Raw genomic sequence first — 23,817 nt, 5'->3', positions numbered from 1 at the left:
TCACATCAGTGTCAAATCCAAAGATATGTTGAAACCTTTAATTTACAAACCAAACTCAAAGCAGAAGATACCGATGAACACATGAGTTTTGTATTGTAACTCAACATTTTTACTGACCTGAAATCAGTTCTGGTCTTCAGATTTTTAGCGCCTTTAGTTTGACATTACACTGGCAAGAGATAGAAATGTGTTTAAAATATGAATGTAATCCAATAGAAATGTATATGAAATAATCTTGATTCACCTGAAGGATCCATGAAGGATATGATGTCAGAATGTTAGATTTGAGTTTTTATTAACTTGAACAAAAAAACACAAAGTCATTTAGCAGTTAAATATTAACACAAACAGGTTCAGGGTTAACAAAATATTCAAAGGTTATTATAGCAAAGAAATACATAAAGACAAACAAAAAACATATAAAGTTAAAACTTTGTACACAAAAAGATTATTTATAATAATTGAAACTTACACATGCATTTTAGGAAAACATCCCATAATAATATTAAAGACACTGTGTTAAATAAGACCTGGGTTATTATGATGTCTGTCAATGATGAAAACAAACACGAGAGTAAAGGAGCTGCAGGTAAATCATGAGGTAAACTCAAACTCATCTAAACTCCCTGACCTCTCATAATGAAACTAAAACTCCAAGAGTTTAACTATTGACTAGTGTTTAACTATTAATCCAGCAAGTTTCTGTTAAACTCTTGAAGAAAATGAAATGTGTGAAGACTTAGGAGAAGATTGGTCAGATCTGAAGTCTTTATTGATCAATCGGCGACCCCTGCTGGTTACCAAACAAACATTAAAAGATTCACTGTCCGCTCCATTCAGACAGACAGACAGATATTGAAATGAAGATTTTAAAGGAAGAGGTCACTAGAAAAGATAAAAGCAGCTAAAAGAGGATTGATGATTGATTTCTAACAGCAAAAACACAACGATATACAGCGAAACTCAGTTTCGTACAAATTACACAATGAAAATAAATCAACATCACACACAAACACGTGCATGCACACACAAATCACAAAACTCGTTCAAGTTATCTGTGTGTATCAGTCAGGACTGATTTTGGCTTTTTCCCTTTAAAATCTTTCAACATGCAAAAAAACAAACTGCTGTCAATAAGAAACATTTCAGTCATCTTTCAAAGAAAACTGAGGAATGTTCTGATGATGTCACTTCCTCCAAACCTTAAACCAGGAAGTATTCTGAGGATGTGGGTGGGGTTTTTGTAGTGAAACATCCTTTTAACATAGTGACGATGCAAAATATTATGGACGACCAGATTTATACCGGCCAATGAAATTAAAAGGACTTTCTCAGGAAAAATGACACCAGTGCAATGTTTCCCTTAGAAAAACACTTCAGACCAGACTGCTCTGGTTTGGACGAGACTCATTTCTGCTGCTTCAGGCTGGTCAACAGGATCTGTTTATGAGTGGGGTCATGAACGCCCGCCTCCTCTAGATCTTCCTCTGTGATGTCACTGCAGGGAAGAGAGATGATTGGATGAGCTGTGGAGATTTAGTGTGTGATTTCAGACAGATGAGAGAGTGAGACGGGTAATTTCAGACAGGTGAGAGTGAGACATGTGATTTCAGACAGATGAGAGTGAGACATGTGATTTCAGACAGGTGAGAGTGGGACATGTAATTTCAGACAGGTGAGAGTGGGACAGGCGATCTCAGACAGATAAGAGTGAGACTGGTGATGTCAGACAGATGATAGAGTGAGATGGGTAATTTCAGACAGGTGAGAGTGAGACAAGTGATTTCAGACAGATGAGAGTGAGACAGGTGATAGAGTGAGACATGTGATTTTAGACAGGTAAGAGTGAGACAGGTGATAGGAGCAAGTAAGACAGGTGATAGAGTGAGACATGTGATTTCAGACAGATGAGAGAGTGAGATGGGTAATTTCAGACAGGTGAGAGTGAGACAAGTCATTTCAGACAGATGAGAGTGAGACATGTGATTTCAGACAGATGAGAGTGAGACATGTGATTTCAGACAGGTGAGAGTGAGACATGTGATTTCAGACAGGTGAGAGTGAGACAGGTGATAGGAGCAAGTAAGACAGGTGATAGAGTGAGACATGTGATTTCAGACAGATGAGAGAGTGAGATGGGTAATTTCAGACAGGTGAGAGTGAGACAAGTCATTTCAGACAGATGAGAGTGAGACATGTGATTTCAGACAGATGAGAGTGAGACATGTGATTTCAGACAGGTGAGAGTGAGACATGTGATTTCAGACAGGTGAGAGTGAGACAGGCGATCTCAGACAGATACGAGTGAGACAGGCGATCTCAGACAGATAAGAGTGAGACTGGTGATGTCAGACAGATGATAGTGAGACAAGTCATTTCAGACAGGTAAGAGTGAGACATGTGATTTTAGACAGATGATAAGAGTGAGACAGGAGATTTCAGACAGTAAAGTGAGACTGGTGATGTCAGACAGATGATAGAGTGAGATGGGTAATTTCAGACAGGTGAGAGTGAGACAAGTCATTTCAGACAGATGAGAGTGAGACATGTGATTTCAGACAGGAGAGTGAGACAGGTGATTTTAGACAGGTAAGAGTGAGACAGGTGGTGGGAGCAAGTAAGACAGGTGATAGAGTGAGACATGTGATTTCAGAAAGTAGAGTGAGGCAGGTGATTTTAGACAGATGATAAGAGTGAGACAGGAGATTTCAGACAGTAAAGTGAGACAGGTGATAAGAGAGAGTGAGACAGGTGATAGAGTGAGACATGTGATTTTAGACAGGTAAGAGTGAGACAGTTGATTTTAGACAGATGTTAGAGTAATACAGGTGATTTCAGACAGTAGAGTGAGACATTTGATTTTAGACAAGTGAGAGTGAGACATGTGATTTAAGACAGATGATAGTGAGACAGCTGATTTCAGACAGATGAGAGTGTGAGACATGTGATTTTAGACAGTTTAGAGTGAGACAGGTAATTTTAGAAAGGTGAGAGTGAGATATGTGATTTCCGACAGATGAGAGAGTGAGACGGGTGATAGAGTGAGAAGTGATTTCAGACATGTGAGAGTGGGACATGTGATTTCAGACAGGAGAGTGAGACAGGTGATTTCAGACAGGAGAGTGAGACAGGTGATAGGAGAGAGTGAGACAGGTGATAGAGTGTGACATGTGATTTTAGACAGGTGAGAGTGAGACAGATGATTTCAGACAGATGAGAGTGAGACATGTTATTTCAGACAGATGAGAGTGAGACATGTGATTTCAGACAGGTGATAGAGTGTGACATGTGATTTTAGACAGATGAGAGTGAGACAGCTGATTTCAGACAGATGATAGAGTGAGACAGGTGTACCTAAGGAACTCAAGATCGTCCCATCCGTTATGCAGGAGACCCTCTTCATAATTCTGTAGTCCTAATTTCTGCAGCCATTCACCAACACTGCAGTCCACAGAGAGACTACTGCTACTGCTCTCAGCATGCCACAAACCCTACACACAGAGACACACACACACACACACACACACACACACACACACACACACAAACACAAAGTTCAAATGTTAAGAGATTAAAACAACAGAGGTTTGAATCAACACAAGTGTGGTGATGGTGGTCTCACCTCCTCAGGTAGATCTTCAGCGATGCTCTCTTCCTGTATGGAGCGTGGAGGGAAGGTGAGACCTCGCAGATGTTGTCCGGCTGCAACCTTCAGAACTGAACCTGCAAACCCACGCTCACGACCTGATGGATACTCCACCTCGCTCAAGGTTTTGGCCATTTGTAGCACTGAACATGATTGGTCGTCCAGTCCTGAGGCCCCACCTCCTCGATGGAACGGGGCGGGGCCAGAGTTCATCACAGACGGTGTTTCCATACAGAAGGCCACGCCTCCTCCAGTCGGCGATACGAAGCTCGGGGACGACAGCGGCTTCGACGTAACCGCAGAAGCAGGTGGGATTTTGACGTCTGCTAGATCGGGAAACATTCGTGGTTTGCCGAATGAGTTTTCTGTCATCTCCAGAGCTCCTTTGGGCAGAGGGGGAGGAGGAAAATCAGGAGGGGGGCGATTCAGAGACCCGACGTGTGTCCCGATGTTCCCGTCGTCTTCTGAGGACCCCTCCTCGCTGATGGGTCGAACCGGGCGTCCGGTCGTCTGCCTGCGACTCTGTGCGGAGCTTCCGCTGGGCGGCTTGTTCTTCCCCACGCCGCCCACAGGAGGAGCTGTTTTACTGGATACTGGAGGGTGGGCGGAGCCTGGGAGCAAGTCAGAGGCCAGGGCTGCTGATTGGTTAGGAACTCCTTCTAAAATGTAGTAGGCGGGATTATTGAAGCTGTTTTTAGTTCCCCCGCCCTCAAACGCGTCCTGTTTGTTTCTGACAAACCAAAAGAGATAAAAGAAAGAAATAAAGTTTGTCATTTTTCAAAACTTTATTTGAAGAGGTGAATGTCAGCAGTCTCAACTTCCCATAACATACAATTAATTATTATTATTAATACTGTTTATGTAAGGAATAATTGATGACGGGCCATTGAATTATAAGAAAATAATGCACACCCAAGGTGCAATGTGGCACGACGCGAACAGGGTTACACCGCGGGTGTGCATTATTTTCAAATAATTCAAAGGACCGGAGTCAATTATTCCGTGTATGCTACGGTTACCACAAATATTGCTCTGGTGATTATTTAAAGACATTTAAGTGTGTGGTTATCGAAACATAATGCATACCCGTGGAACATTTTTCAATCAATCAGAATACAGCATTCAACAGACCCGTGGTATAAATTAAGTTATACCACGGGTCTGTTGAATGCTTTATTCTGATTGGTTGAGAAATGCATTATTTTTGGATAAATGCACACCTGACCTGTCAAATGTCTTTAAATAATCACCAGAGCAATATTTGTGGTAACCGTATCATACACGGAATAATTAACTCCTTTGAATTATTTGAAAATAATGCACACCCGCGGTGTAAATCTACTTTACGTCGTGCAGCATTACCACCAGAGATGTGCACGAATGGTTAAGTATTCGACCTGCAATATTAATTCAAATAGACAAAATGCAATTTGAATGTTTTTTATGCGTTAAGGCTTTTGCTCATTTAATGCTTTTTCACTTCATCTGTGCTGTCTTTTATAGACTTTAATGTAAAATATAAATGAAAATTTATAACGAATATTCCAATATTATATTATTGAAAAATCTCTATCCCTAATTACCACCTTGAGGGTGCATTATTTTCGAATAATTCAACAGCCCGTTGACAATTATTCATTACATTGACTGAAATGTTTCTGATGATCTTAAATATCTTATAAAAATCATTTATGTTAAATGTTAAATGTTTGAAATTACTTTTGTTAAGAAAAATATATATATGTTCCAACATGTAAATGTTTTTGATTAGAATGCTACATTTTAATTTAAAAGTAGTGTATAGTGTAGTGTAGATGTAAACAGAGAGGATGAGTGGACTCAATTATTAAACACGATCATGAGTTTCTCTGTCCAGTAGATGTCACTGCAGTCAGATGTTTGAGCTTTTATCACTACAATGATGTACAGTAAATAAAGTTTCATATATGAGAATAAACTGATCATGAAACACAACCTCACTTTCTGTTCGGCTGTATATTCTCTAAGATGTTTCTGGAAAACGACTACAAAATACAAATCTTGTGTGTGTGTGTTACCTGCTCTGTGTGTTGTCGTCTTTACAGGAGTGTGTGTGTGGATGTCGAGCTGTGATGTTTTTATCTCCTTCTTCAGGCACTTTACTGAGATCAGCTGACCCCAATTTCCTGCTACACACCCACACAAACAGACACACAACATGATTTTACCCTGATGAACATCATTCATGACCTTAAACGCCTCAGCGATGATAATGAGCAATGCTATATGATGTAAACCCATGAATTCAAGGAAAGATTTACATCAAATCAAACATAAAAACACAGAATGAGCTGATAAATGTTGATGTTCTGTTATGACATTACACATAACATTAATGATGGACTCACTGGACGTAATCATGAGATGGTCTGGGATGAAGACTTCTGCCCTTTGATACCGATGTCTCGTCTTTGTCAACACTGATCCACTCTGACAAACAACAGATGAATAAATGATTCATAACATCGGAGTGACACACACATATGCGCATGCATCCATACACGCATACATGCACACACACACACACACACACACACACACACACGTGCACGCACGCATGCACACACGCACACACGCATGCCTGCATTCACACACACACACACACACACACACACGCATGCATGAACACACGAGCATGCATTCACACATGTGTACACACACACACACACACACACACACACACACACACACACACGCGCGTACGCACGCACACATGCACGCTCAAGCGCACACACATGCATGCACGCACATGCACGCATACACATGCACATGCATGCCTGCATGCACACACACACACGCATGCATGCACACACACACACACGCATGCATGCACACACACACACGCATGCATGCACAAACAAGCACACGCATGCATGCACACACACCTGCACAAGCACACACAGACACGCACACACAGTTTTAATACCGTATAAACGTTCTCTTGTGCCCATGCGCTCTGATGGGACTCTGACTCTCATGGATCCGCGGATGTTTCCCGTCTCTTCTCCACGGTGAGACAGATATGTGTGAAACTGTTGCGCTGTGCTGCCGATCATGGACTTCAGAGCCAATACACACTCTCCTACAAACACACAAACAGAAATCATAGTCTATGTGATGTGACAAACATCTGTCTCAGGTGGAGCTATAGCAAATATTAGTGAATACTTCCACGTCAACGAGTCTCACTGTGCTGAATTTCATTAAGCAAAAGTCAAACTAAAATTAACATTTATAACTAGTAGTTACCTGAATAATAACTCAAGTGGTTTAAAGTCACAGACGTACCGTAGGATTCGTAACCATCCAGAGATTTGACAGTGAGTAGAAGATGTTGGTCCTGAAGATACTCAATGTCGGAGAGGATGGGCTTCAGTGTCGTCAGCTGCTTAGATGACCAACCCACACGCAAGAAGTTGATGTTGTCACTGCTCTGGGTGTCGTTCTCATAACTCTTCTTAAACTCTACACAGAGATTTTTATTCAGAAATGATTATCTCGTCTGGATTAGTCCATGCATTTATGTGTTAGTTTCTTACCTTCTAGACAGGTGGAGTAAAACTCAATGAAGAATTTGGTTCTGCTGGCAGTCTTAACAATGGCTTCAATATTCTCAAACTCAATATAAGCTTGCTCTGAAGATTTGGGCAGTCCTGTGGAGAGAGAAAGACGTCATGAACACCTGTCATCACACTCTTTACTAAAACACTGAAGGAAGTGATGTCATACCTTTCTTAGAAACAAACTGTGAGGTCACGCCCACCTCAAACGTACCAAACACCGGTGAATGATCACTGCTCACGATATCATCTGTACAACCTAACAAACAGAAATAAATAAAATATTCACATACACATCACTTCACTGATCTTCATCATCATCATCACAACTTTATCACAGTTTACACCATTAAACACCACTTAAATCACATCTGACTGGATCGATTTAGTTGAAAATCTAGTCCATGGGTAGGTTACCACAGTAATCTGTCTGGTTGCCATGGTGACTGCGTACCATAAGAGTTGCAAACTATATGAGTCTCAGGATAAGATTTCCAGAGGATCCTGTCGCACCACGACGGCACGTTCGTCCGCATCTACAGGACAACAGAGAAGGAGAATTTAATGAACTCCATCAGGATGTTTCACTTCCTTTGGCAAAAGTCACATGACAGGAAGTGCGCACTTATCTCAGGGGTCAAAACATGTTCACAGGATCTCTTTCTTATTTATTTAAAGGTGTTGAGGTTTAAGCATGCATTGATGTGTAAAATAACTTCACGTGAACACGTACACCCGTAGCTTTCTGCTTCTGCCACACGTATGTGTCACGTGAACCCCGCTCGTATCGATACGTGGGGGGATAGGTGATCTCCTCCTCCGCTGGACACAAACACACACAGAGGACATGACACGTCAAAGAAAGGAAACACAGAGAGACACAAATCTCAATAGATGGGCACATAAATGAGGAATAATGTGAAGACGCACCGAAACGAAGGAAGACCTTATTCTTCTCTCTCTCCAGATTTAGCTGGTCCACCTTTAACAAAGGCTCAAATTCCTTCCTGTTGATGTAGTTGAGGATTTCCTGTAAGTGAGAGAGAGACACAAACACATAGCTCATGTGTCCAATCACAATACATCTCTGCTATCAGCTGTCAAACACAGAAACACCAAAACTTTCACGCTCAGATAATCTGATGCCACACATGATGGTCAAGTCAAGCACATTGCATTGCAAAATGACCAAAGAAAATAAGTTTTTAGATAAAAAAAATGACAATTTAGATGAATTTTAGTGCTTAAAACAAACAAACAAAAATCTACCAATGGGGTAAAAAAATATTGTATTTTTTTTTTAATTAAGTGATTTTGATCTCACCCCATTGGCAGATTATAATTTTTTTGCTTGTAAATTTTTAAAAAAATTTTTTAGATAAAAACAATATACAATTTAGATGAATTTTTGTGCTTAAAACAAACAAACAAAAATCTACCAATGGGGTAAAAAAATATTGTATTTTTTTTTTAATTAAGTGATTTTGATCTCACCCCATTGGCAGATTATAATTTTTTTGCTTGTAAATTTTTACAAAATTTTTTAGATAAAACAATATACAATTTAGATGAATTTTTGTGCTTAAAACAAACAAACAGAAATCTACCAATGGGGTAAAAAAAAATATTGTATTTTTTTTAATTAAGTGATTTTGTTCTCACCCCATTGGCAGATTATAATTTTTTTGCTTGTAAATTTTTTTTTTAAGTTTTTAGATAAAAAATATACAATTTAGATGAATTTTTATGCTTAAAACAAACAAACAAAAATCTACCAATGGGGTAAAAAAATCTTGTATTTTTCTTGAATTAAGTGATTTTGTTCTCACCCCATGGCAGATTATAATTTTTTTGCTTGTAGTTTTTTTTTTAAGTTTTTAGATAAAAAAATATACAATTTAGATGATTTTTTGTGCTTAAAACAAACAAACAAAATCTACCAATGGGATACATTTTTTTATTTTTTTTTAATTAAGTGATTTTGTTCTCACCCGATTGGCAGATTATTATTATTTTTGCTTGTAAAAAAATTAGAAAATACGTTTTTAGATAAAAAATATACAATTTAGATGAATTTTTATGGTTAAAACAAACAAACAAAAATCTACCAATGAGGTAAAAAAAATCTTGTATTTTTTTTAATTAAGTGATTTTGTTCTCACCCCATTGGCAGATTATTTTTATTTTTGCTTGTAAAAAAATTAGAAAATACGTTTTTAGATAAAAAATATACAATTTAGATGAATTTTTATGCTTAAAACAAACAAACAGAAATCTACCAATGAGGTAAAAAAAATCTTGTATTTTTTTTAATTAAGTGATTTTGTTCTCACCCCATTGGCAGATTATATTTTTTTTGCTTGTAAATTTTTTTTTTAAGTTTTTAGATAAAAAATATACAATTTAGATGAATTTTTATGCTTAAAACAAACAAACAAAAATCTACCAATGGGGTAAAAAAATCTTGTATTTTTCTTGAATTAAGTGATTTTGTTCTCACCCCATTGGCAGATTATAATTTTTTTGCTTGTAATTTTTTTTTAAAAGTTTTTAGATAAAAAAATATACAATTTAGATGATTTTTTGTGCTTAAAACAAACAAACAAAATCTACCAATGGGATACATTTTTTTATTTTTTTTTAATTAAGTGATTTTGTTCTCACCCGATTGGCAGATTATTATTATTTTTGCTTGTAAAAAAATTAGAAAATACGTTTTTAGATAAAAAATATACAATTTAGATGAATTTTTATGGTTAAAACAAACAAACAAAAATCTACCAATGAGGTAAAAAAAATCTTGTATTTTTTTTAATTAAGTGATTTTGTTCTCACCCCATTGGCAGATTATTTTTATTTTTGCTTGTAAAAAATGTAAAATAAGTTTTTAGATTAAAAAAATATACAATTTAGATGAATGTTTGTGCTTAAAACAACAAACAAAGATCTACCAATGAGGTAAAAAAATCTTGTATTTTTTTAATTAAGTGATTTTGTTCTCACCCCATTGGCAGATTATTATAATTTTTTATTTTTTTGTAAATTTACTTATATTTATATTTACATTATATTATATTTACTTATGACTTAAATTCTAAGGCCATTTTGCTCATCAACAAAATACATCTTGATTTAACAATTTTTAAATATTTGTACTGAAAACAAGACAAAAATCCCAAGTAAGAAAGTCATTTTGTAGTGTTCAGATGATGTGGTGTCTGTGTTTATGACAGATGTATGTACCTGTATGTCCATGTCCAGCCGATAGTTAAGATCACCGAACCAGAAGAGATGTGTAAACCTCAGAGAAATGTCAAAGGAGTTCAGCTGTTTGTCACCCAGCGAGAGCTGACGTAGGATGTCCAGATAGTTTTGGTTCCTCCTGCCGGGAGTCAAAGGTCATTCATGAAAGCGTGTATTCACTAAGAACTGAATGAAGGATTGAGTATTCATCACTTCTGTCACACCTGTGGATCTTTTCATTGCCGGACGTCAGGTGACAGTTCACAAAACCAAATGATGTTCCATTAAACATGAAGGACACGCCCACTGCACCTTTATTTCCTGCTCATACAACAAAAGCAGAAGCAAATAAACAAGACTTCTCTTATAAACATGGACCGAGAAACAAAAGTGTGTGTTTGTGTGTTGTGTTCTGACCGAGTGTATTGGCGATTCCTGTTTTGACGCTGGACACTCCCACATGACTAATGCGGTTCTCATGTTCGGACTTTACAAACACCACAATCTTAATGTTCCACAGCGTCTGGATGGCGATCTACAGTCCAGAGAGAAAAGAAAAAGATTTAATAGCAGCCATTTCTTCATTTTATTCTTTTAACTCACTTAAGTTAACTTTCTGTGGAGAGTTTACTGCTGAATGAGAAACACAGATGAACATAACAGACTAATAAATTAAACTCTTAAAAAAAGCACAGACACACAGTTTGTGATCTGATGTAGGTCTGATCTCACTATAAAGAGAACCTGAGATTGGACACCAGACTCTCTGATGATGTCTGTGGATCTCTCACCGGTTTGTAGTCGATCTCTGTAATCTCCTTCAGCCCACAGCGAAGACTCTCCACCCATTCCTTATCACACACTGAGTTCTCCTGTGTGCCGAACACGTAGATGTCGTGAGGGATTGTGATGGCCATCTCATCCAGAGTTTTCCCCAAACCCCGAGACAAAATCCACGAAGCCATCGCTTTAGGAGGAGGAACACTGCCTGCAATGAAAAAAAACAATGAGCCGTAAAATTAAAGTTTAATGCCGATTATACCCCTGTGTGTGTGCTTGTCCATGTGTCTCACCCATGTTCCATGTTCCGATGAAAACAGAAATCATGTCCGGCTCATCCTGATTGGAATGTTTGTTCTTCATCAGTTGCAGTAATTGACAGAACGCTTCTCTTTTCTACAGAAATCAGATTTTGTTTTGAAATCATTTTATTCACACAAACACTCTGTGTTTGCTCTGCATATTTACATGCATACAGTATAAATACAGAAACACAAGAAAGAGAAAAACAGAAAAAGGAAAAATAAAGATGATGAGGAGAAAATCAGACATGTGTGTTTCACTCACCTTTGCACTGGCGAAGATGAAGTCTTTCCTCTGACTTTTGTCTTTTTCCTTTTCAAAGACGATTCCCAGTTTATTCTGGACCCGCTGGGACTTAATCAGCTGTCGAACTGCACAAACACACACACAAACACATTATTAAATGACTCGTCGAAATAGAAAAATAAGTTTGCAGTGAATGGTAGTGAATGAATCTGCAAAGCTCAAATGTGACAATAAACACACACACAGATAATAGCAGGAAAACATGAGATGCATCTGTCCATCACACACACATGCACGCACACACGCACACACACATGCACAGATGCAGACAGACACAGAGACAGACACAGAGACAGGCACAGAGACAGGCACAGAGACAGGCACAGAGACAGACACAGAGACAGGCACAGAGACAGGCACAGAGACAGGCACAGAGACAGACACAGAGACAGACACAGAGACAGGCACAGAGACAGGCACAGAGACAGGCACAGAGGCAGACACAGAGGCAGACACAGAGGCAGGCACAGAGGCAGGCACAGAGGCAGACACAGAGGCAGACACAGAGACAGACACAGAGGCAGGCACAGAGGCAGGCACAGAGGCAGGCACAGAGGCAGACACAGAGGCAGACACAGAGGCAGACACAGAGACAGACACAGAGGCAGGCACAGAGGCAGGCACAGAGGCAGACACAGAGGCAGGCACAGAGACAGGCACAGAGACAGGCACAGAGACAGACACAGAGACAGGCACAGAGACAGACACAGAGACAGGCACAGAGGCAGACACAGAGGCAGACACAGAGGCAGACACAGAGGCAGGCACAGAGGCAGGCACAGAGGCAGACACAGAGGCAGACACAGAGACAGACACAGAGGCAGGCACAGAGGCAGGCACAGAGGCAGGCACAGAGGCAGGCACAGAGGCAGACACAGAGGCAGACACAGAGGCAGACACAGAGACAGACACAGAGACAGACACAGAGGCAGGCACAGAGGCAGGCACAGAGGCAGACACAGAGGCAGGCACAGAGACAGGCACAGAGACAGGCACAGAGACAGACACAGAGACAGGCACAGAGACAGACACAGAGACAGGCACAGAGGCAGACACAGAGGCAGACACAGAGGCAGACACAGAGGCAGACACAGAGACAGACACAGAGGCAGGCACAGAGGCAGGCACAGAGGCAGGCACAGAGGCAGGCACAGAGGCAGGCACAGAGACAGGCACAGAGACAGGCACAGAGACAGGCACAGAGACAGGCACAGAGACAGACACAGAGACAGGCACAGAGGCAGACACAGAGGCAGACACAGAGGCAGACACAGAGGCAGGCACAGAGGCAGGCACAGAGGCAGACACAGAGGCAGACACAGAGACAGACACAGAGGCAGGCACAGAGGCAGGCACAGAGGCAGGCACAGAGGCAGACACAGAGGCAGACACAGAGGCAGACACAGAGGCAGACACAGAGACAGACACAGAGACAGACACAGAGGCAGGCACAGAGGCAGGCACAGAGGCAGACACAGAGGCAGGCACAGAGACAGGCACAGAGACAGGCACAGAGACAGACACAGAGACAGGCACAGAGACAGACACAGAGACAGGCACAGAGGCAGACACAGAGGCAGACACAGAGGCAGACACAGAGGCAGGCACAGAGGCAGGCACAGAGGCAGACACAGAGGCAGACACAGAGACAGACACAGAGGCAGGCACAGAGGCAGGCACAGAGGCAGGCACAGAGGCAGGCACAGAGGCAGACACAGAGGCAGACACAGAGACAGACACAGAGGCAGACACAGAGACAGGCACAGAGACAGGCACAGAGACAGACACAGAGACAGACACAGAGACAGACACAGAGACAGACACAGACACAGAGACAGAGGCAGGCACAGAGGCAGGCACAGAGACAGACAGAGAGACAGGCACAGAGACAGATGCAGAAAAAGGCACAGACAGAGACAGACACAGAGACAGACGACGACAAAGGCACAGAAGCAGACACACACACAGGCACAGATGCAGGCACAGTCACACACACGCAGACACAGGCACAGTCACACACAGACGTACAGACACACAGATACACAGACACGTGATACATGCACAGATACATGCACACACGCACAGGCACACAAAGATGCACAGGCACACACAGTCACACGCAGACACACAGGCACAGAGACAGACACAGGCGCAAACACATGCACACACACACAGGCGCACACACGCAGGCACAGTCACACACAGACAGGCACAGACACAGGCACAGACACAGACACTCAGACACACACAGGCACGTGCACAGACACACGTGCACACTCACTCTTATCATGTGTAAATGTGTTCCAGTCTTCCTGAGCATCTTTCATCTTCTTCATCACCACCAGTTTTCCCTCCTCCACGTCCACACTGAGTGAATATTTCTGACTCTTACCAATCTTTGTCAAATCTGCCAGATATACATCTAACTTCACCTAAAACACAAACACACACAACATCAAACACACACAAAAATCACAGATACACACAGTTAGAATCATTATGACAATGGCTGATTTTTATGCTAGTGTATATAATCTCTGTGTCTGTGTGTCTGTTTGTGTGCACGTGTGTATACACACCTCAAAGGTTTGTACTGGTATAGTTTTGTTGTGTCTGATAGACACCAGAGGTGAGAGGGGCGGGCCAGATGTACTCATATCCTGAAGAGCTTTAAGAGCCTGAAACACATTCATCAACACAACAAACCCATCATCTTCTCATGGACCTACAGGATCTTCACAAAATCTGATTTAAATCTGACAAACCAATGATTTATTTGATGTCTGATATTTCCACAGGTCAGTGTGAATATAAACTGAGATCAGATGAGGTGTATGTTTGTGTATTTACCTTCTTCTCTATAGAGGACAGCAGATCTTTGAGGATGGCCAGTTTAGTGACGAGATGCTCCAACTCTTGATCTCCACCCTGAGACATTGACTACAGACAGACAGACAGACAGACAGACAAATAAACAGGTATTTCAATATGAGAATAGAAGCACAACACAAACAGCAGACAGGAAATGATGTCATACCTGCTGGATCATTCTGGACACCATAGAGGCACTCTGTTGATCAAAGACTTTAGACAAGATCTCCAGTCCACATAAAACCTTATCCACCTCTCTACAGACAAATATAAAGAGTCAAAGATTTCCTTTATTTACTCCACTGTGTCTGTCTGTGTGTGTTTGTGTGTGTATATGTACCCGTGCAGACGCTTGCAGGATGTCACGAGTGTTTTGTTGAGATGTGGCAAATTGTTTGCACCCTGTTTAACAGCTTCAAGATCCAGAGCGTAACTTCCCTTGAGATACTCATGAGACACTGTACTCAAACCATTTGACCCTGTTACACTACAGACACAGAAAGACATTTATAAACTTCACTCAATTCGTTTTTAATTCATGATGACTTTAAGAGGGAGGGGCTTACCTTTCAGTGGGAGTGTCCAGACAGGTGAGGGCGGAGCCTGAAGGACTGCCAGCGGAAGAAGCAGTGCGGGGAGGAAGAGGAGGCTTCTCATCTTCACCATCTAAACACACACACAAATTATAATGGGAGTATATATAAATGCATGTGTGTGTGTGTGTGTGTGTGTGTGTGTGTGTACCAGAGTAATCTTTCTCCTCTGTGGTTTCTTCTCTTTCCACTGGAAACAGTAATGTGGTCACCAGGCCTTGACTGGGCTGAAGATACAGCTGAATTAACTCAGGAAGAGTCTGAAAACGTTTGGGCTGAACTCCCTGAGACGTCTGAAACACACACACAGATAAACACATCATTTAAACAAAAACTGTTTAAAAAAACACTATTAAATACAATCATAGTTGTTGTTTTTTTAAGAAAAAGACCAAAAGCACAAATGACTTGACCCTGTGTGAAAGGTCTGCATTACAATAACCCCTCCTCACCCCTAATACAGGGAAATGAGAACTGTGGGAGGAAAAGTGAAAGTGATTTAGTTCATGTTATGTAGATGTTGAGGTGTTAAGTATCAATCAGAGTTTATCTAGCATGAAGAATTCATTTATTCTTTGATAAACACACAGACATCTCACTGTTCATCTACTTTATTTGTTAAAAAAAGAAACTATTTCAATGATATAAATGAAGACAGTGAACACATTCAAACCAAAACACACATGCATGCATGCATGCACACATTTAACAATTTATTTAAGTCCACTAAAAGTAATTTCCAGGGTCATAAATATTACATATGCAGTTAAATGCATGAACAGAATCATGAATCAGTTGCACACATCAAATCTTCACATATTATGCATAACACTCGGTTGTACGGATATCAATTGCATCGTCTTAGCCATAAATGGTGGTTACCTATAATGGCAGACAAGGCACAGTATTTTGGTAACTGTTTGTCTTTCTTTTTGTGCATCCTAAGTTTTTGTAACGCTGATAAAACCAGCCTGTGTACATGTCCTAAACTCCCAAATATAAAAACAAACAGTCGACTCCGGTAACCTATGTCTGAGATTAGGTTTAGTAGTGTTTGATATTTAATGACTTTGATAATAAAAGCTTCCTCCACACTAGAGTCAAAGGTACATGCAATCTCCAGAATAAACACCTCTAATACTCACACATGTACACACCCACACAAACACAAACACATAAACACAACAGTACCTGTACAGCCAGAAAGTTTTCTTCATCAGGTAAAATCCTGTATGTGTGCACGTGTTTCTGAAACCTTTAGAGAGAGAGAAACAAAAACATTACTATTTTTATCCTCTTCCTTTACTTTTACCACTTTTGTAGAAAGACAGATGGACAATTTTTAACTAATTTTTGCTAACACACACACACGCACACACACACACACACACACACACACACACACACACACACACACACACACACACACACACACACACACACAAACTCATAGAGGTACAATTACTCATTGAGTTTTGACTAACAAATCAATGAGAGTGTGTGTAGTTGTGTGTGTGTGTGTGTGTGTGTGTGTGTGTGTGTGTGTGTGTGTGCGTGTGTGTGTGTGTGCATGCTTCTATTCCCAAATGCAGAAACACAGACAGAAATAAAAAACCCACACCATTTGATAAACAAACTGTGTGAGTGTGTTAATGCCTGCGGTTGTCACTGTGACGTGGCGCTGCTTGGCACACAGTGATGAGAAGTTCAAGAGCGCTGGACAGCTGTGTGCGTCTGTGTGAGTGTGTGTCTGTGTGAGTGTGTAGGTCAACACACTAGTAATAATGTGAAGAGAGAACACACACAGCTGTCAGTCAAACACATTATAAACCTCCTGCACACGCAGACACACACACACACACACACACACACAGACACGGACACACAGACACGGACACGCACACACAGACACGCACACAAATGCACATGTGATGCTGGTTGGACATGAACATGTTATTCAGTAAACATCTCTAGCAACATTATACTTTCTGTTTACTCTCTCTCTCTCTCTCTCTATGTCTCTCTCTCTCTCTCTCTCTCTGTGTGTGTGTGTGTTTCCTCGCTCTATGTCCTACTTCCTGTTCCTACAGAAAAATGGACAGGCAGACAGAGAGAGGTGGACAGATGGACAAATAAGTGTTTTATAATGTTTTTAAGCACACACACAAAGTTTGTTTATTAAAGGTGTTTTTTTCTGTCAGTGTTTCTGTATTTGGGAAAAGAAACACACGTGTGTGTAGATGTGGATATGTGTGTGTGTGTGTGTGTGTGTGTGTGTGTGTGTGTGTGTGTGTGTGTGTGTGTGTGTGTGTGTGTGTGTGTGTGTGTGTGTGTGTGTGTGTGTGTGTGTGTGTGTGTGTGCGTGTGTGTGTGTCATTGCTGTGTGTCTGTGCTGTGCGTGACCACAGACAGAAAAAGCCTGTGACTCCTCCCTGTATAATTTGAGTTTGAGCTGTGATGTTTTATCTTCAGCTTTATAGATGTGTAGTCGTTTTAGTTTGTACATCACACAACACTCAACAACAGAACAAAATGATTCATCGTTGTACATAAAATAAATCAATAAACACATCAGCGCATTAAAAGAAGAGAAGAGAAAGAAGAGAGTTTGTGTTTGCCAAATGTTTAAAACCACGTGAACTTTTATTATTTCATCTGCTGCACATGACACAATCTCATCTAATATCAGGACAACATATAAATGAAGCATCATCACACAGATCAGACCATCATCACATCAGACCATAGTCAGATCAGACCACCATCAGATCAGACCACCATCAGATCAGACCATCACACAGATCAGACCATCATCACATCAGACCATTGTCAGATCTGACCACCTTCAGACCATCACACAGGTCAGACCATCATCAGATCAGACCATCACACAGATCAGACCATCACACAGATCAGACCATCATCAATCAGACCATCATCAGATCAGACCATCATCAATTAGACCATCATCAGATCAGACCATCATTGATCAGACCATCACACGGATCAGACCATCATCAGATCAGACCATAACATGGATCCGACCATAATCTCCAGAGCTCTGTTCTGTGATCTCATAGCTACACATGACACAAGTTAACATCTGACAAACTCAATTTTAAAAAGTGTGTTTTCATACTAAAATCACTGATGATGATGATGAAGAGATAAGACTGTTGTATGTTTGTGTAATACAGATCTTCATCACAGATGCCATGAATAAAGCTTCAGCTTTGTCTGCGCAGGTGCATCACACGGCTTGTGCTAGACAAGAATGTTGTTGTTTAAAACTAAATATCTTTAATTTTTTTGGTGAAAATGTGGATGGTTTTGCTAGATAAGACCCTTATGTCTCTGTTGGGATCATTTTGAGCTCTTTGAAGCTGCAATGAAACTGTAAACTGTTGATGTCTAATGAAGTCCACTATATTGAGAAAAATACAGGAATGTTTTCCTCAAAAAATAAAATTATTTATTTTTTAATGAGCAAAGAAAGACAAACATCTTGGAGGACATGGGGGTGAGGAAATTATCAAGATTTATTATGTAATTGGATTATTACTTTAAACTAAACTCAGAGTTTATATACAGTAACACACATATAATAAATGTCTATTAGGAAATATATTACATCAAAATTAATGTTAAAACACAACATCTGAGCAACTCGATTAGACTTCATCATCAGTAGAGATCAACTAAAACCCATAACATCTCTGAAATAATCAGTAAAAACAATCATACAAACATTAATGTTTAACCACACACAAACTGCTAGTGTGATCTTTAGTCTTGTGTGACTCTCCATTAAACATTTAAATAATAAATCATATATCAATATTTATTCACTGACATCACACACAGACAAACAAACCCAAGATCATTATCTGTCTATACAAACCTGAGTGACATGGGTAACAGATGTAACACAACACAACACACAGACACACACAAACAATACATTAACATAACAGTTACTGAAACATCCATGACATAGTTATATTCTGATGCATACTGCAATACATCTAAATGTATTATTGATTTTGATTTGTGCATTTGTAAATGGCTGAGATGCACAACGATAAAACACAACTAATCCATTGCAGAATAAGAGTTTTTGTTTACATCATATATATGTGTGTGTGTGTTCTGTGTATAATAATTATATATAAATAATTGAAAATACGACCAATTTCAAAAAAACTCCCATATATCACAAAAACATTTTTACCCTGACATGATGGGGTTTTTCAGGCAATTCAGAAGAGGTGTATTTCGCAAAACTGTTTATTCACATTTACAGGACATTTTCTGATGCAAGTAAGTCACATCATTATAATTTGAAGATGACGCACTATGGGTACTAAAACCTGCAGAAACACCTCAATACAGGTCTGCTCCCAAATATAAGAGGCTTTCCTTGCCAAATATGTTTGGATAAAACTCCTACATCTCTTTTGATTTAAAATAATCTACTTTTACATCCAAAAACACCTCAATACGTTGCCGCTCATAAGGGGCTTTCCTTGGCATTAATATTTGGATAATACTCTTACGTCTCCTTTGGTTAATAATAATGTCTAGTTCAGTGGATGTGATATTAGTAAACCTACCAACATCAGTCCATGTGATGATTGAAATGAGTTTCGGTAAAAAAGTTTTAGTTGCACATCATTGATAAATGGAAACGCTGTCATTTCGCAATAGTCTAATGTCGACATTTAGAAAACAACGCTAAAGTTTTGGGCATATGTGCAATGGAAATGCATCTACTGTGTAACTCATCCTGTTTGTGTTTGTGTTACACACATCAACCATCATTACATCATCACGTGATAACCAGACTCAGCAGATTTATCACAGATGCTCACTAATCACCTAGCAACCAACCAGAACACCATAGTGACCACTTAGCAACACTCAAACCACCATAACACGCACATAGCAACGACATGGAAACCATTCACCACATGATATGAACCTTTCATATTTACTTTAGATAAAGACAGACAGAGGTTTGATGTCTCCTGCAGAACTCCAACACAAACCAGACACAGATGACACAAAAGTGACACAGCACGTCTTAAAATAATTCATCAGTCATGCACACACACACACACACACACACACACACACACACACACACACAGACGACTGAAGCAACGTGTTTTGATCTGCAGTATTCCTGTACGTGCATGTAATCATGTGTGTTGTGTTTGTTGAGTTCTGCCTGATTTTGTCCGTCTGTACCAAACATTTCACTCCCTCTCTAGTGAACACAAACACACACCCGCCATCACTAAGAAATGCATGCGTGCCTTGACACGCTCACTGACAAAAAACACCCCCAAAAAATACTTCATCCCACCATTGAACCCTTTCACACACATCAGAAGAGTATGACCGCTGTAAAAATAAAACTGTGTTACACACAGGAAGAGATGCCATCTACTGACAACACAAACAAACACTGTACAGTAGAGTATCTTTGCATTGATGTTTTTGTTTGTGATGACGTAATAGGGGTTTAGACTGTACATGGCAACAACGACTGTCTAGTTCATTATCAATAGGAGACGTGCGAAAGCAGCAAAAAGGGGGCGGTTACAGAGGTAAAGCGAAGTCGGCCCACACGCCTTGCTCATGCACCCAAAATCATGTCCCTTCTCGGACACGGCTCTTCATGGCAAGCGCCAATGAAAATAAACATATTTGCACTAAAACCGCAAGAAAAACGGTAGCCCTGCTGCGATTTCAACGCATAATCTAAAGTCTACTATGAAGGTAAAAAACGGCGAAAAAAAATGCATGTGCATGAAAAAATTTGTGCGAGTCTATATTGAAAGCATAAAATAAATGTGTGTGCGCAAATAAAGGTGTAAATCAAGTATCAAGCGTATCAAGAAAACACATTTTGCACATATTACTGTTAATCGTAAGTGTAATTTATGTCTTGTAAAACTGAAACTTCATTTTCACCCTAAATAAGTATGAACTGTGTTCATCTGACCTCAGTTTTACCGCTCTTACACTTCTGGCACAGTTTTTCAAGGGTGGGAAGGCGGGGCTAAACGAGGCTCCTAATGACTCATTGGGGCTATTTACACTTGGTATTAAGATGTGTTTTCGTCAATTGGATCACAAGTGGATGAGAGAGACACATTCACATTTACACTTGGGGCCTGATGTATAAACATTGCGTACACACAAAAAAGGCATAGAAATGTGCGTACGCACACTTTAAGGATAGAATCTATGCAAAGTTTTATACATGAGGCCCCTGGTATTTAAAATCTGTCTCTTTTGACCACTTTTGTCCTGATTACTGTGGGAGGATGTTCTGTGGAGACTGTGGGCGAGTGCCTCTGCTTTCGTTTAAATGTGAGTGGGAGTAATGACGCCTTTAAAATGACGCAAACAAATATTATCTAAGAGTCCACTGCTTGTGTTGTAAATGTAAGAACTCTCTCTGATATTTCAGCGCAATTGATGAAATAAGATCGCACAACTTTCACCGCTTGCAAAATGAAACTAACGAAAGACGCAGAGAAACCACTTTGGTTTTATCAATGAATGTGGTTGAAAGTGGATGAGCCCAAAATGCTTTGAACACCGTTTACACCTGTCTTTGGCATCATCCACTTCTGATCAGATTGAGGAAAACATATCTTAAAGGGGACATTACACAAGACTTTTTAAAAATGTCAAATAAATCTTTGGTGTCCCTAGAGTATGTATGTGAAGTTTTAGCTCAAAATATCATATAGATAATTTATTATAGCATGTTAAAATTGCCACTTTGCAGGTGTGAGAAAAAAGTTTTTGGGTGTGTCCTTTAAAATGCAAATGAGCTGATCTGTGCACTAAATGACAGTGCTGTGGTTGGATAGTGCAGATTAAGGGGTGGTATTATCCCCTTCTGACATCACAAGGGGAGCCAAATTTCAATGAGCTATTTTTTCACATGCTTGCAGAAAATGATTTACCAAAACTAAGTTACTGGATTGATCATTTTAACAGTTTCTAGATTGATAGAAGCACTGGGGACCCAATAAAAAATTAAAAATGAAGTCAGAATTTCATAAAATTTCCCCTTTAATACAAAGTCTAAACATTGCTTTCTCTTTTCTGATTGGTTCAATAACGCCAGTAGTTGTCTCAGTCAGTATATTGGTTTATTTTACACACAGAGACAGATTCTGTGCAATTAATTTGTATATTAAAAGTTCATAAAACTGTGATAAAAATGTTTGATTGCTTTTGAATACAGTTCATACTTATTTAGCGTAAACATGAAGTTTCAGTTTAACAAGACATTAATTACACTTACGATTAACAGTACAATGTTGCAAAACTTGTTTTCTTACGCTTGCACATTTACTTACAAAAAATTATTTCACACATGCAATGTCACTACCACAAATGTTATCTTGTACATGCAAATCTTTTTGCAGTATTTTTACGTTCATAGTCTGCATGAGCAACACTGTACATTATCATTATAGAAATCACTTTCAGTTCACTAAACTCTCAGTAGTGCCAGGGTTACATGACCGTGGTAAACATGCAATGAATACCATAGTACATCTCCAAAAATACACATGAGAGCTTCTACTTTAGGACATGGCTTTTGTGTCTGTCTGTCTGTGTGAGTGTGTTTTGTGTGTTTGTGTGTGTGAGAGAGAGAGAGTGAGTAAGTTTGTGTGTCTGTGGTTATTTTTATGCATGAGGTGGAGGTCACACTGGTCACGTGATCTTTGTGGCCCCGCGTGCCAAATGAATGTGTTTGGATTTTACACAAGTGAAGTGAAGTTTACTGTACATTAATATCACAGAGTTCTGTTACACAACACACACCACAAAAAAACAGCACAACACAACACATGAGAAGATATAAACCACACACTAACACAATAATACAACTCTTTAAAATTTTAGCTGTATAAAGTACAGGACAAAAAAAACACCTCGCTCCCGTTAAAGCGGGTTGTCTGCGCTTCGATCACGCAATATGACGCGGCGCGATGCGACGCTCGCTCTCAAAGTATGAAAAAGTTCACATTTACACACAAGAGTTTTCCTCCGTCAATAAAATCAATAAAACGCGATATATACGCGTTTATGAGGGACTTACAGCACGCAGAGCGCGTACGCGCCGCTCACGCTCTCGCTGTCCCGCACCAGGAAACTCCCATCGCGCCCCGCGCGCGCCAGCAACTCCTCCGCCGCCGCGCGACTCAGATCCCGGTGATACCAGAGCGGTGGAACCGGACAAGCACCGGCCATCACGAGACCAACCGATGCACTCCCGAATAAAGTCCAGTGACCCGCCAGAAACCGCGGGCCGCGCGTCAAACGCAGCGCTCGAGAACGCGCAGTTTCAGAGTTTGTCCTGCTTTCCCTACAGTTCCTGAAAAACCTCCACGAGAGAAAACACGGGCGCGTGCACGACAGCAGGGGCGCGCGATCCCGACAC

The 23,817-nt window shown here is 40.2% G+C and overlaps 1 protein-coding gene across 2 annotated transcripts; it reads right to left on the bottom strand.

Annotated features, from left to right (window-relative positions):
* Positions 1-332: 332 nt before the first annotated feature.
* On the bottom strand, positions 333-23,817 carry inppl1a (inositol polyphosphate phosphatase-like 1a). Of its 2 annotated transcripts, none has more exons than XM_065280295.2 (27): positions 23,476-23,817; positions 16,533-16,596; positions 15,493-15,634; positions 15,315-15,414; positions 15,089-15,235; positions 14,915-15,005; positions 14,728-14,817; positions 14,457-14,555; positions 14,159-14,309; positions 11,836-11,942; positions 11,562-11,664; positions 11,280-11,476; positions 10,906-11,023; positions 10,713-10,809; positions 10,489-10,627; positions 8,176-8,275; positions 7,979-8,067; positions 7,700-7,781; positions 7,415-7,504; positions 7,225-7,338; positions 6,974-7,150; positions 6,612-6,767; positions 6,034-6,115; positions 5,704-5,811; positions 3,623-4,376; positions 3,355-3,491; positions 333-1,498 (listed from the first exon to the last, which is right to left on the bottom strand). In XM_065280295.2, exons 1-27 carry the CDS (start codon positions 23,625-23,627, stop codon positions 1,408-1,410), a joined length of 3,777 nt encoding a protein of 1,258 aa, XP_065136367.1. In that variant the 5' UTR covers positions 23,628-23,817; the 3' UTR covers positions 333-1,407. The 2 variants fall into 2 exon arrangements, with proteins under 2 accessions (XP_065136367.1, XP_065136366.1); XM_065280294.2 differs by having other exon boundaries at positions 334-1,498; positions 5,704-5,814.

The sequence above is a fragment of the Paramisgurnus dabryanus genome, chromosome 8, assembly GCF_030506205.2.
Source record: "Paramisgurnus dabryanus chromosome 8, PD_genome_1.1, whole genome shotgun sequence".
Classification (NCBI taxonomy): Eukaryota; Metazoa; Chordata; class Actinopteri; order Cypriniformes; family Cobitidae; genus Paramisgurnus; species Paramisgurnus dabryanus.
This window is presented reverse-complemented; position numbering and strand designations above follow the sequence as displayed.

Bases quoted from the DNA above. Each gene is read 5' to 3' on its own strand.
- inppl1a (XM_065280294.2), bottom strand. From the start codon at position 23,627: ATGGCCGGTGCTTGTCCGGTTCCACCGCTCTGGTATCACCGGGATCTG. The intron at 15,635-16,532 runs GTACTGTTGTGT...TGTGTGTTTCAG, and splicing joins AAAACTTTCTGGCTGTACAG to ACGTCTCAGGGAGTTCAGCC. The intron at 7,151-7,224 runs GTAAGAAACTAA...ATCTCTGTGTAG, and splicing joins TTACTCCACCTGTCTAGAAG to AGTTTAAGAAGAGTTATGAG.